General features: G+C 34.9%; 2 protein-coding genes across 3 annotated transcripts in view; both read right to left on the reverse strand.

The window, feature by feature from the left end:
• Positions 1-12,037, reverse strand: part of LOC134664380 (serine protease nudel) — a 389,278-nt gene that overhangs the window by 147,044 nt on the left and 230,197 nt on the right. The gene's annotated exons all lie outside the window — the stretch shown is intronic.
• Positions 2,187-12,037, reverse strand: part of LOC134664383 (acetylcholinesterase-like) — a 75,258-nt gene continuing 65,407 nt past the window's right edge. For both annotated transcript variants that reach the window (XM_063520971.1, XM_063520972.1), the window contains exons 6-7: positions 11,774-11,931; positions 2,187-9,546 (exon numbers count right to left, since the gene is read on the reverse strand). In XM_063520971.1, coding sequence (XP_063377041.1) covers positions 9,434-9,546; positions 11,774-11,931 — 271 coding nt within the window. In that variant the 3' untranslated portion in view covers positions 2,187-9,433. The remainder of the gene's footprint in view (positions 9,547-11,773; positions 11,932-12,037) is intronic.

Here is a 12,037-nt window from a genome sequence, read left to right on the forward strand (position 1 = left end):
GTAAAAATATAATTAAATTGTAATTGTTGTTATTGTTGCAACATAAAATAAAAGGTTTTTAATTTTTATTTCATGTATGGAAACTTTTAGAAAGGGACAGAGATTTTCTTTGTGCATCGTATTCTGCATATTTTCCTTTTTTCTTAAGAGTCAAGTGAAAATAAACTTTAGAGCAATGATAATAGAGTAGGTATACTTCACTTATTGATTTAAATGCCAGTAATGACTCTTGTTAGTATAAAACCTTCTTCTAAAGTACTTTAAATGACGGAATGAGGGATTAGAGTGATGCGCTCCACTCACTATCAGTATAATGTCATTATTTTGACATTTCTTCAAAAATATTAAAAATGTTTAATAACTTCATTATCGTCCATCATTCTTTCTGTCATTTCTGATTCCATCATTCTAACCAATTCACTGTCAGTATAATGTCATTTCTAGTATCATTACTTTGACATAACTCCAATACTGACGGAAATTATTAAAATAAACTTCATTACTTGCCGTCATTCCTTCATGACACTCCCTACACTATCACTAAAAACGTCATTCCGTCAAAGTAATGTCAGTATCCATGATAGTGTCGGGGCCGTAATAGAAATAAAAGAATGTTCGAAATCCAAAAACGCAAAAATTGGCTTGGGTCTTACGAACAACTTGTAAGCATAGTGAAAAAATCTTTGTCGATATGGCTACATCGTATCGTGATAGATTTATTTGTACTAGACATACATGTAACTAATATATACTAATATATACTTTAATGTGATTGTGATAATTCAATTTCGCGGCTTTTGTTTTAATGATAAAACCGGAGACCTCATAAAGTTTACATTTAATTTTTTACGATCTTTACTTTTAGAGTAAAGTTTGTTCAGGCGCCTTACCTGTCGATTCAGTATTTTTGTGAACCTAATTAGTAACCTCAATTTTAGTCTTCGTCAATAAAATTTTACCTGAACCTAAATAAGCAATCATTCTCAGAATTTGCTTTTCAAGGCAAATTATCTACCCTGTCAGCTTTTCGAGTAATTAGTTTATTTACCTTAGAAATGATTTCGTTATGAGTTAATTTTGGTTGAATGCAAGCACCGTTACTTTGCTTCTTGGTTTCCCTGTGATCTTAATGGAAACTCTGCTTTGCAGTAAATGGCCAGTTTAATTGAGTTTAACCTCGGAGTAAATGTTTAACTTCGCCAAAGACAGGTAAGTAATCAAGTTTGCCAATTTTCAAATTAAAAAATACATGTCTCCATCTAGCGATGCCTAAAGAACATACATTCAGTTATGTAGGTAATCTTTGTATGTACTACTATAATATAGCGCATCAATTGTAGTTCTCAGCAGACTTAGATGGGACCAAATAAAAAACAAGAATTATGTCGAAATTATTTTCATTATCTTGTTGCGCTGCCTTTTATTATATGCACTGCCTTTTGCCCTTTATCTCGTCTTGGCGGGGGCACGGCCGTGCCCCCAAAGGAGTTTGAACATCAGCGCCATCTACATTAATTTTCTCAAACTACGTCCCATTAGCTCTAACTTGTCTCCACTGATCATATTTGTTCGTAATTTTTTTACCAGAGGGCTTCAAAATTAAAACTTTATTTAGTACTAATTCTGTTTTAACCAAATATAAATTAAGTTAAAAAGAGTGAAAATTTTCAGAAAAATTATGCCTCCGAGAGAGCTTAAGCAGATGGTGCTGTACGGCGCCATAATATATTTCGCGGTAATTGAACTATCTAACGTCAACTTTTGACAACCAAAGTCATTCATACCGGGTGTGGCCTGTAACATGAGCAAATAATTAAAACATAGATTGTACTCCTCAAATGGTGACACTTTTGTTCAACAAGTTTTAAAAATTATGAAGTATTTAGACTTCCTATTTTTCATACAAAATAAATATTATCTTCAATAGACGCCATCGCCATGCCATATCATTTGTGATTGACGTTGCTTGTCATGGCTTAACCATAACAAAATTCGCAATACATTGCGTCTTAGAAAAAACTTGTGTATTAAAAATCAAAAACCACAATTTATCTTTAAAAGTTGCTGAACAAATGTTGGTCAGTATGGGGAGTACAGCCTACAGTTAAATTTTTTGCTCGTGTTACAGGCCACACCCGGTATATTGGATAAAATCTTCAGCGGGTTCCAGGAAGTGAAATAAATGATAACACATTTTAATTCAATTTATTGATTATTTTCCAGGTAAGAGATATTAATTGGATATTTAAAGCAAAATATTATAACTATTGTCTAACAGTATTCCGATAAAATATTTATTCTTACTACAGTGACCGCACTTTAGGAAGAACAATTAATTTATTAAAATTCCATATAACTGTACAAACAAATTTACATAATGCAGTTAATAGTTAGCTAATTCTTAAGAAATATTATATCCAAACTCTAAAGCAAGGTTTCAACTAAGTGAAACTAATAGGCTCGAGAAGGGTAAAGTACCATATCGTGTATGATTGGAACCTTTTCCTTTTAAAAATAGATGCCAAGCTAATCGTTGAGTTGTTGACCCAATTTAAATATCTTTACTATAAATTTAAATGTCAACTAACAAGTGCCGTTTTAGTAAATGAATTACGAATATATAGTTAGTGAAATTCAAGATCATATTATTCTTCCTTATTTTTCGGTATGCAAGTGAAACCAAAAATCATGGGTACTTAATGATTAATAATTTATTTTGTGTCACAGACAAAACATCCTCCAGACTGAGTATAGTCGCGCTACCCCCTCTGCCACGCAAACGGTAATTTTACTCCATGTCCTAGTCGAAAGTGTATTTGTGTGAGGTCCGTGTCTTTGATCGGACCAATCACGGCACGGGACTTCGCTCACCTCGTCCCGCGCACCCCCGCATTTTTGGCATCATCGGTTGCATGAAATAATTGCTCTAAACTCGGTCTAGAGAATTCCTAGTCTATGTTTTGTGTCATCAATACACATACTATGCTGTGTGCTTAATATTTTCAAATCCATTTACTCCGCATTATGACTGTCTCTTTCTAATGGGGCCACTGATTAACAGTCCGCCGGACGGTATCGTCCTGTCAGTTGTTCGGAACTGTGAAAATTTTGTTCTAACTGACAGGCCGAATACCGTCTGGCGGACTGTTAATCAGTGGGCCCCATAAGAAAACTGACAACGCTACATGGCTTTGAAAAAAATATAACGATGACTCTTTTTTTACAATCAATTTATATCATTAGTTCATTACACTGAAAACTACCTCGATACGTCTTTATATGTAGTACAAAATATGTAACAGGATTTCTAAAAGAATCACACCAAATCACACTCATCTAACACGTGAAAAGCCTACAGATACAACCAAGCACGCCACCTGGATACAAATAAAACTGATATTGTCAACGTCATTCGCATTTAGTTGTCAAGAGTACAAAAAAATAGTGCACTTACCCACATGTATACATTTATTAGCACCTAATGTAAAGCGGTGTCTTGGTAAAGACTCAAGTATAGTCCTCAATTTTAAAACTCGAATCAACTGTTCTGAATTCAATTAATGGAATATTTTAAAATTATTGAAGATTAGACCTTTCTGCCTGGCACTGAAAGCATGTCTTTCTTATGCTTAAAAAACATATTTAACTGATTTGCAAGACCGAAGTGATCCCATAAGTGTTCCGTAAACAAAGTTTTGTACGGAACACTAAAAAGCAAGTGCGCTAGACAACGCGGCGTGGCTAGTGGTGCGTCCAAATTTGGGGGAGAAAAGATATATTAAATAACATAATTATGAGATTTATATTACCTCTTGCTTTCACATATTCTCCCATAACGCACTATAAAACGTTGCAGGAAAAGAATTCCAACTCTTATTACCTCAATCTCAACACTTGTTTAGAATTCTACATTAGTAAGTTGTATGATAAATGAGTTTCGCTCGACGCTACAAGCGCCACTATCAAGCAAATACACCTAATAGGTTTCTTCGTGGCCCTCGTAGGATATAATATGAGTCTTTAGCAACTCTAGCGGAATCTACTACACACAGCGGCTCGTATATCGGGTAGAAGCTTTACAAATAACATTGAACATTTACCTTCCCTAACAAACATACACCGTTATAATTTCTCTATGAATCTCTACACATCTAATAATTGTATGGCACGAAGTTTCTATGTATATTCTATAGAACTAAAGCGTTTTACCAACCACTATAGTTATTGAATAAAATTAAAACATGGAATGTAATATCATACGAGACGAATAAATGATAAAGGACACTAATTTTCACAATTGGACAATGGAATTATTGTAAGGTTAAATATTTTAACGTTGTCTATTGAAACAGGTAATTTCACAAAGGTGTTATAATATGTAGATTATGAACAACAAATGATAGTGGCAGTCAAGCACGTAATGCAAAATGTATGACTATTAAAAAAGGAATCCCGTTCCATCTTCACGAATGTACCCCTATAGTAGGTATTGAAAATAATGACGAACTTCACACCTACAAGGAGGTACATAGATTAGCATTTTTCACTAGACTTACATCGACCGAGATATGAACGGTGATTACCTTTTGTATTGTCCATATCCCGGTCGATATAAGTCTAGTGAGACTTAACCGTGAATCATTCAAAACTGTTATTAGCACTTTTGTCATTTTATCGTCTCTGATACCAAAGCCAAGTTCCATTTAATCTACTGGATTGAGTAATCTGAGATTGTGTATACTTCATTCACAATAATAGGAGGTTAAGCAGTTGTTCTTTAGTTATCAAAAACCACTAATTGCATCACATTAAATCCAAACTTAATTTAATAATACTACGAGCTACTATCTATTGAGTAGATTACAATCATTTATTTATTATAATAAAATGTACGCATGCAACAATCATACCTGGGTACTTAAACGTATGATTATTTATTGTTTTGCTGATTCAAGAATTCAAGAACAAGAAGTTTAGGCCCACAGAAAAATAATAAGTTATGTTGAACAAACAAGATATTTAAATAAATAATAATATTTTTTTCATTACTTAGTTACGTAAATCATTAAGTAAGTAAATATTGTTATAATTTTATAAACTCTGACTATTTTGTATTTAATTATCTACAAGTGCATAATCAAGGCTAAAATATTGTTGTTGTTTATTTGCATATGTGTATATAGTTAAAAAATAACGAGAAACATAAACAGTATGGAAGTTTTAATAATTTTGTATTACTTGAATGTGTTTACATTTACAATTACTGAATATTTCAACGTACGGTTTGTTAGTAACACAATGTGAGATTCATTACATTAACTTTATTATACATCACTAATTTAGCTTACCCTTATTTAGATCACTTTACATCTTAATATTAACTAATTAAAGCTATCCCATACAACTTCTCAAATCGTGCTTAATTCAAAGTAAAAGCTTTTCCGCATTCTCTGGGAGTCTTGGAAAACAAGCGGTACTGCTCGATTCGGGAAATGAATTATAGATTCACTAGATATGAAATAAAGTAAGTAAAGATATGTTACGTTTCACGGTAAAAGGTACCTTATGGCGGCTGGCGCCGCGATTCGGGAAATGAATTAGAGATTCAATAGATATGAAATAGTAAAGATATGTGACGTTCCACGGCAAAAGGTACCTTGTAGCGGCTGGCGCTTACGTCGCATAGCGCCGCAATAATATTGGAGCGGCGTTAATAATAACGTAAGCGCCAACCGCCATAAGGTACCTTTACCCGTGGGACGTCACATATATATATTTATATTTATATTTATATATATATTATATCGTATCTAGTTAATCTCTAATTCGTTTCTCGAATCGCGCCGGTAGATACCATACCATATCGCTATTTTTCGCTGTGGTCGAAATCAGCCGTAAGGAAACCTTTATGATAAAGGTGCTGATGATGTCATGGTCTATTGGACTATATTTTAATTCGATATTTCTACTTTCAGGTCTGTCAACATGTATATTTTCACAATAATACAGTGAGTTGCCCAACATAATGCAGTTTTCTATACATTTTCTATGGGGATTTGGAATCCAAATGTATTGATCTTTTAATTTTAGTGGAAACAATAACGTTCAAAAATTATTAGCGTATAAATTCATCAATAAAAAATTGTATAGTTTTGAAATTCTATTACGTAGTTTACTAATGTCAAGGTTAAGAGTTTCGATGGGTTTTATAAGAATATTAAAAAAACTTTAAGTCTTTAAAAAACAAAAACAAAGTATAAGTCTTAAAAAAGCAAATTCAACACCTGGGATTTTCACGATTAAACTGACAAAAGATTTTCTATTTCTTGTCCCAAGACTCTTGAAATGCGGAAGATGCATAAAAAGCCATCGGTGTGCACTTTACTCTCGTGTCTACTTTTTAATAATCTATGAGAGGACAAATTGACATACCTACTTATAATGAATGCAGTGAAGTTAAAAAAAAAGTAAAACAAGAAACGCCTATCAGGGTACAACATACAATTAGCAAACTATGAGGAAAATGTGGATAACAGGGCGATTATTTATAAAAATGTAACAGCACTTCAACCGTTATGTCATTCATCGTCAGTGTTATACATTATTCAAGGCAATTACTGATTGCTACTGGGACTGAATTTATATTGTGATAACCAGGAATTTGATGTATCATTGCATAATTAATAATTAGGTGATTTAAGAAACGTGATCAGGAATGAAATTTTGTGGCATTATAATTATTATTGATCATCCTTTTAATGAAAAATTAAACATAACAAGCTTAAGTTTGAATTTAATATTAATAACAATTTTACTTATGTAAAACTCAGGACCATATTATACTTTTTTTGCATAATAAAGTAAGGAGAGTGACATAAAAGTGATTAATGAAGGGCCAAATTGTATAAAATATTATTTTCTCTGTTTATAATTTGAAAAATAGTTATTTGTCACCATACTAGAAACTTTTGTACCAACTTGACTATGTTTGGTTTATATTTCTTAATGAAATCTTGTTATATCCGTGACACGTTTCCCAAATCACTCTACATAATTATTTATATTATTTTTTATTGTGGTGATCGCGTTATAGCTTAGGTATGTAATAAGCAAAAAATAACGATTAGAACGCTGAAACACTTTTTTTAATAATTACCCACAGAGGTGCAACTCTGGTTCTATTCTAAACTACAATAAAAATACGCAATCGAATGAATGGACGTGTCAAAATGCTCAGTGGAATTGCTCATATCAATGAGATTATTTTAATTATAAAATATATCAAATCGAGGACGTTGAATGATTAATACTCTAAAATGTGATTAATATATATAAAAACTCCTGCCAGTTTTCTGTAGTTGCATGATTGACCGATATATTTGGCTACGATTTTGTAATACGTAACGTTACAATTGCAGCAATTCATGAACTACCTACTTTTTTATATATTGTGGATAAGTTTATCATGGAAAACTTTTTTTTTTACGTTGCGATTACAAAACATGAGTCTCATTTTGTGGGAAGCTTAAAATACATACTCGATTTAGTATCATAATTAACATGTCATTACTGTAATGCTACTTTCATACATTTAAGTGTTGTAGAATAGACGAATGGCATGCAATATTGTTTCCCGAAATTTTGTACAAGTATTCAGCAATCCTTCTCAGTTTCCCTCACATATTCCATACTCACATCTCGGTAGTAATTGACAATCGCTTTTAATACCAATACGTCCTTATTATGCCTATCGAATTAGTAGGTACAAATTTCATGTTTAAAAATATATAAATCGTAATATAAATTCATAAGACGATTTTCACTTAAAGCATTTATAAGCTACAGATTAGACAAATTCCGCAGTTTGTCGGGGCTTAGAACGGGATTTATGAAAACTTTATGGCTCATAGTTTAAGCAACAGGGTAGACTGATATTTCTGGTTATTTTCTATTTTATGTAAAGTGTGGATACCTTTATTATTTTTAACCGCGATTCATATATTAAAACGTACAATAGGTAATAATTATTGTATTTATAGTTTAAATTAGTTGGTATAGTATTTTGGTAAAGATTCTAAAGAAAATAGAGGTTCCCACCTATAAACAAAGGTAAGGTATAAGTGCTTTTTATTCAAAATTAAAAGATAGGTCTAAGTTTTCATATATATATATATATATATATATATATATACTACGTTAGTAAGTAGGTAACAATAACTTTGCATTTTATTCATAAAAAGGTTTTATTTACAAAATATTCTATCATCTGTTTGAAGTCATAAGAATTTGAAGTTCATAAGATCCTCGAGTGGTACGCATTTAGTAGCATCCTATATATTATTATAATAAACACCTCAACAAAAATTCGTCGCATAGTATACGCTCTACTTTTACAATATGTTCATATATTTATATCAAATTCTAAATTTCACTAGAATAAAGATATGTTTTATTTTGCTATTCAAGCAGAGGCACACTTGATATGTATAGTGATAATCCAATTTTCAGTGAAAGCATTGCTTTTACAATCAAAGCATTTTAACTTATTACAACAGATTTCCTAATTAATGGTATGTACTTATTATAACACACACAAATTCTAAAGACTTATTTTCTTCATTAAAATAAAACTGAGCCCATGTTTGTTGTTCGTAATTTGAATATTATAAAAGCGCTACGTTTTGTCCACTTCAATTGTTTCTTTTTATCTGCCCTATTCGAACTTTAAGATACGTCAGCTAATAGATCTTGCAACGATATGGATTAGATGTGTCATTGTCAAAAGTGACATTTTTCTTTGAAGAAACGTCACATTTGACACTGACATATCTAATCCATATCGTTTCAAGATCTATTAGCTGACGTATCTTAAAGTTCGAATAGGGCCGTTTATTGTTTTATTGACACGTATTTTTTAAATATACATACTTCACATAGCATACTCTCACGCAAGCAGTTTACTTCTTAAATATTTAAATTACGAATAACATTTTTGTACATGTTTGCCCTAACATCAAACATTAAAATTTTTAATATTTTATCATTATTAATTACACTATTAAAATAAATTTTTGCAACATCAAACAGACGAAACAACTAGACAAGGAACATTGTGTGCCTACCTAAATTATATTGTTATTATTCATGGAAATTATACTACCTACAGAAATTAACTTGATTTAAAACCAGTGCGTACATTTGCTAAGACCTTAAGCTACAAGAATCAGTTCCGTTTGCCAGTCATTCCAAACATCCAAAATGCTTTTTAGCTATAAAATATCCAATTATCCAATCTCCATAAGAAATATGTTTGTTCACCATTTGAAACGTCTAATCTCTTACCCACTTTCGTTACACACAACGTTTTTTTTCTGAAACACATTTGAATCACACTTTTCTGTTTCACGGACTTTACTACTTTTTATTGTTTTATTTAGAGAGCAGCGGTGGTGGCGAGCGCCGTGAGTAGAACCACAGGCAGAGTAGTACCGGCCACACTGCTGTAGGGCCCAGTGACTGCCCCGTCGCAGGGAACACGCTCCAATTCTGGAATTATAATTGACATCAATTAGTCTCGTTAAACTTCAAATACAAAGCAAATATGCGTAAGAGAAAAGAAAATTAATTATTTATTTTCTTATATCCTTTTCTTGACATGCAAATTAGGGGAATACAAATATTTATACGAGTATCTAAGGCTAAATGTAGCATTTTTTAATTTAAATCTTTAAATAAAAAGGACCTGATCAAAATATTGTTATTAATAAACGTAATAGTTTTTTAACTTGACCTTACGCTGATTATTTTATTGTACATACTTGGAACAAAAAATTGTTTCATTTGTTAGTAAATCGACAAAAAACAGCTTCCCAAATAATTTATGACACTCTTCACGACATGCCATATCAAAGACACACAGCAATTCATCTCGTGCTATAAATGCACTCACATTCGACCCGTAGGTATATAGGTATAAATAGAAAGGTACCATTACAATTCATATGAACCTCTTCACATGAGTCAATTACAATTCATATGAGTCTCTGAATGGGGTAGACTTAACTTAGTCCGTTTTAACCCTAGCAAGACACAGGTTTGCACGTTTACCGCAAAAAAGTTAGAGTTTGTCGCGTCACCTCGTTTTGAGAGCACTCCCCTGAGTGCCGCAGCCAGTATCGGAATCCTTGGTGTCGACATTTCGAGTGAAGTCCAGTTCCGCGGTCATCTAGAGGGTAAATTAGCCTCCAAGAAGCTCGGTGTGCTCAACAGATCGAGACGGTATTTCACACCGGCCCAGCGCCTACAGCTTTATAAGGCGCAGGTTCGCCCACACATGGAATACTGCTCTCATCTGTGGGCAGGGGCACCCCAATACCAGCTTCTCCCTCTGGACCGCATCCAACGAAGAGCGGCTCGAATTGTCGACTGCCAGCGGCTTTCGGAACGGCTTGACTCCTTGGCGCTGCGTAGAGATGTGGCCTCGCTCTGCATTTTCTATCGCATGTACAACGGGGAGTGCTCCGAGGAATTGTTCGGATTAATCCCTGCCGCTTCTTTTCGCCATCGCCCTACACGACAACATTACCATCTTCATCACTTGGATGGTTGGCAGTCCTCAACTGTGCGTTTCTCCAGAAACTTTCTGCCTCGCACAGCCAAACTGTGGAATGAACTGTCGCCTGCGGCATTTCCGGACCGATACGACCTTCAAACCTTCAAGAAAAGAGCGTACTCCCATGTTAAAGGCCGGCAACGCGCTTGCAACTCTTCTGGTGTTGCGGGTGTCCATGGGCGGCGGTAATCGCTTACCACCAGGTGATCCGTCTGCTCGTTTGCCTCCTATTTCATAAAAAATAAATAAAAAAAAACCGGGCAAGTGCGAGTCGGACTCGCGCACGAAGGGTTCCGTACCATAATGCAAAAAAAAAAAAACAAAAAAAAGCAAAAAAAAAAAACGGTCACCCATCCAAATACTGACCCCGCCCGACGTTGCTTAACTTTGGTCAAAAATCACGTTTGTTGTATGGGAGCCCCATTTAAATCTTTATTTTATTCTGTTTTTAGTATTTGTTGTTATAGCGGCAACAGAAATACATCATCTGTGAAAATTTCAACTGTCTAGCTATCACGGTTCGTGAGATACAGCCTGGTGACAGACGGACGGACAGACGGACGAACGGACGGACGGACGGACGGACGGACGGACGGACGGACGGACGGACAGCGAAGTCTTAGTAATAGGGTCCCGTTTTACCCTTTGGGTACGGAACCCTAAAAAGAACCATAATGTGTGTCGCCTTCGCGCAAGCACACACTCTCACCCGTGCAAGGCATTGTCTGAGCAGAGAATTGTGATGAGAAATAGAAAAGCGTCACCGGCTTTAGTGTCGTTGTAATGTATAGGACTGAAGAAAACAAATAAAGCAGAGCTGAGACGACTGCTGAGATGACGCAGTGTCTTTATTATATAGACCATATGAATAGGAACTAAAAGAAGCGTAAGCGAGACGACATGAAGGAAAAAGTCGAGTTATATGCCTTTCAGACCGTTGAGCCTGTTCAGGAAGTCGTTCCAGAAAGCGCTGGCGCTGGCCCGCGGGCCGCGTGGCCCCGTCGGCCCGCTTGTCCCGTCCGCAGTGTACGTGTAGTAGTGAGGTGACGCAGTGTCTTTGTAATGTCTACTACTGTAGGTATGTAGACCATATGAATAGGAACTAAAAGAGCGTAAGCGAGACGACATGAAGGAAAAAGACGAGTTATATGCCTTTCAGACCGTTGAGCCTGTTCAGGAAGTCGTTCCAGAAGGCGCAGGCGCTGGCCCGCGGGCCGCGTGGCCCCGCCGGCCCGCTTGTCCCGTCCGCAGTGTATGTGTAGTAGTGAGGTGACGCGCGAGAGTAGAGCGGCCACTTCTCCTCTGGCTTATTAGGTTTGCTGGAAACAAGAAATATTTACATGTTATAAACTAAAATAGACGTCAAATACTAAGAAAAAGTGACCAAGGACTCTAGTGCCCTCGGCTGGAATCGAACCAGCGTCC

The sequence above is a fragment of the Cydia fagiglandana genome, chromosome 5 (genome assembly GCF_963556715.1).
Source record: "Cydia fagiglandana chromosome 5, ilCydFagi1.1, whole genome shotgun sequence".
NCBI lineage: Eukaryota > Metazoa > Arthropoda > Insecta > Lepidoptera > Tortricidae > Cydia > Cydia fagiglandana.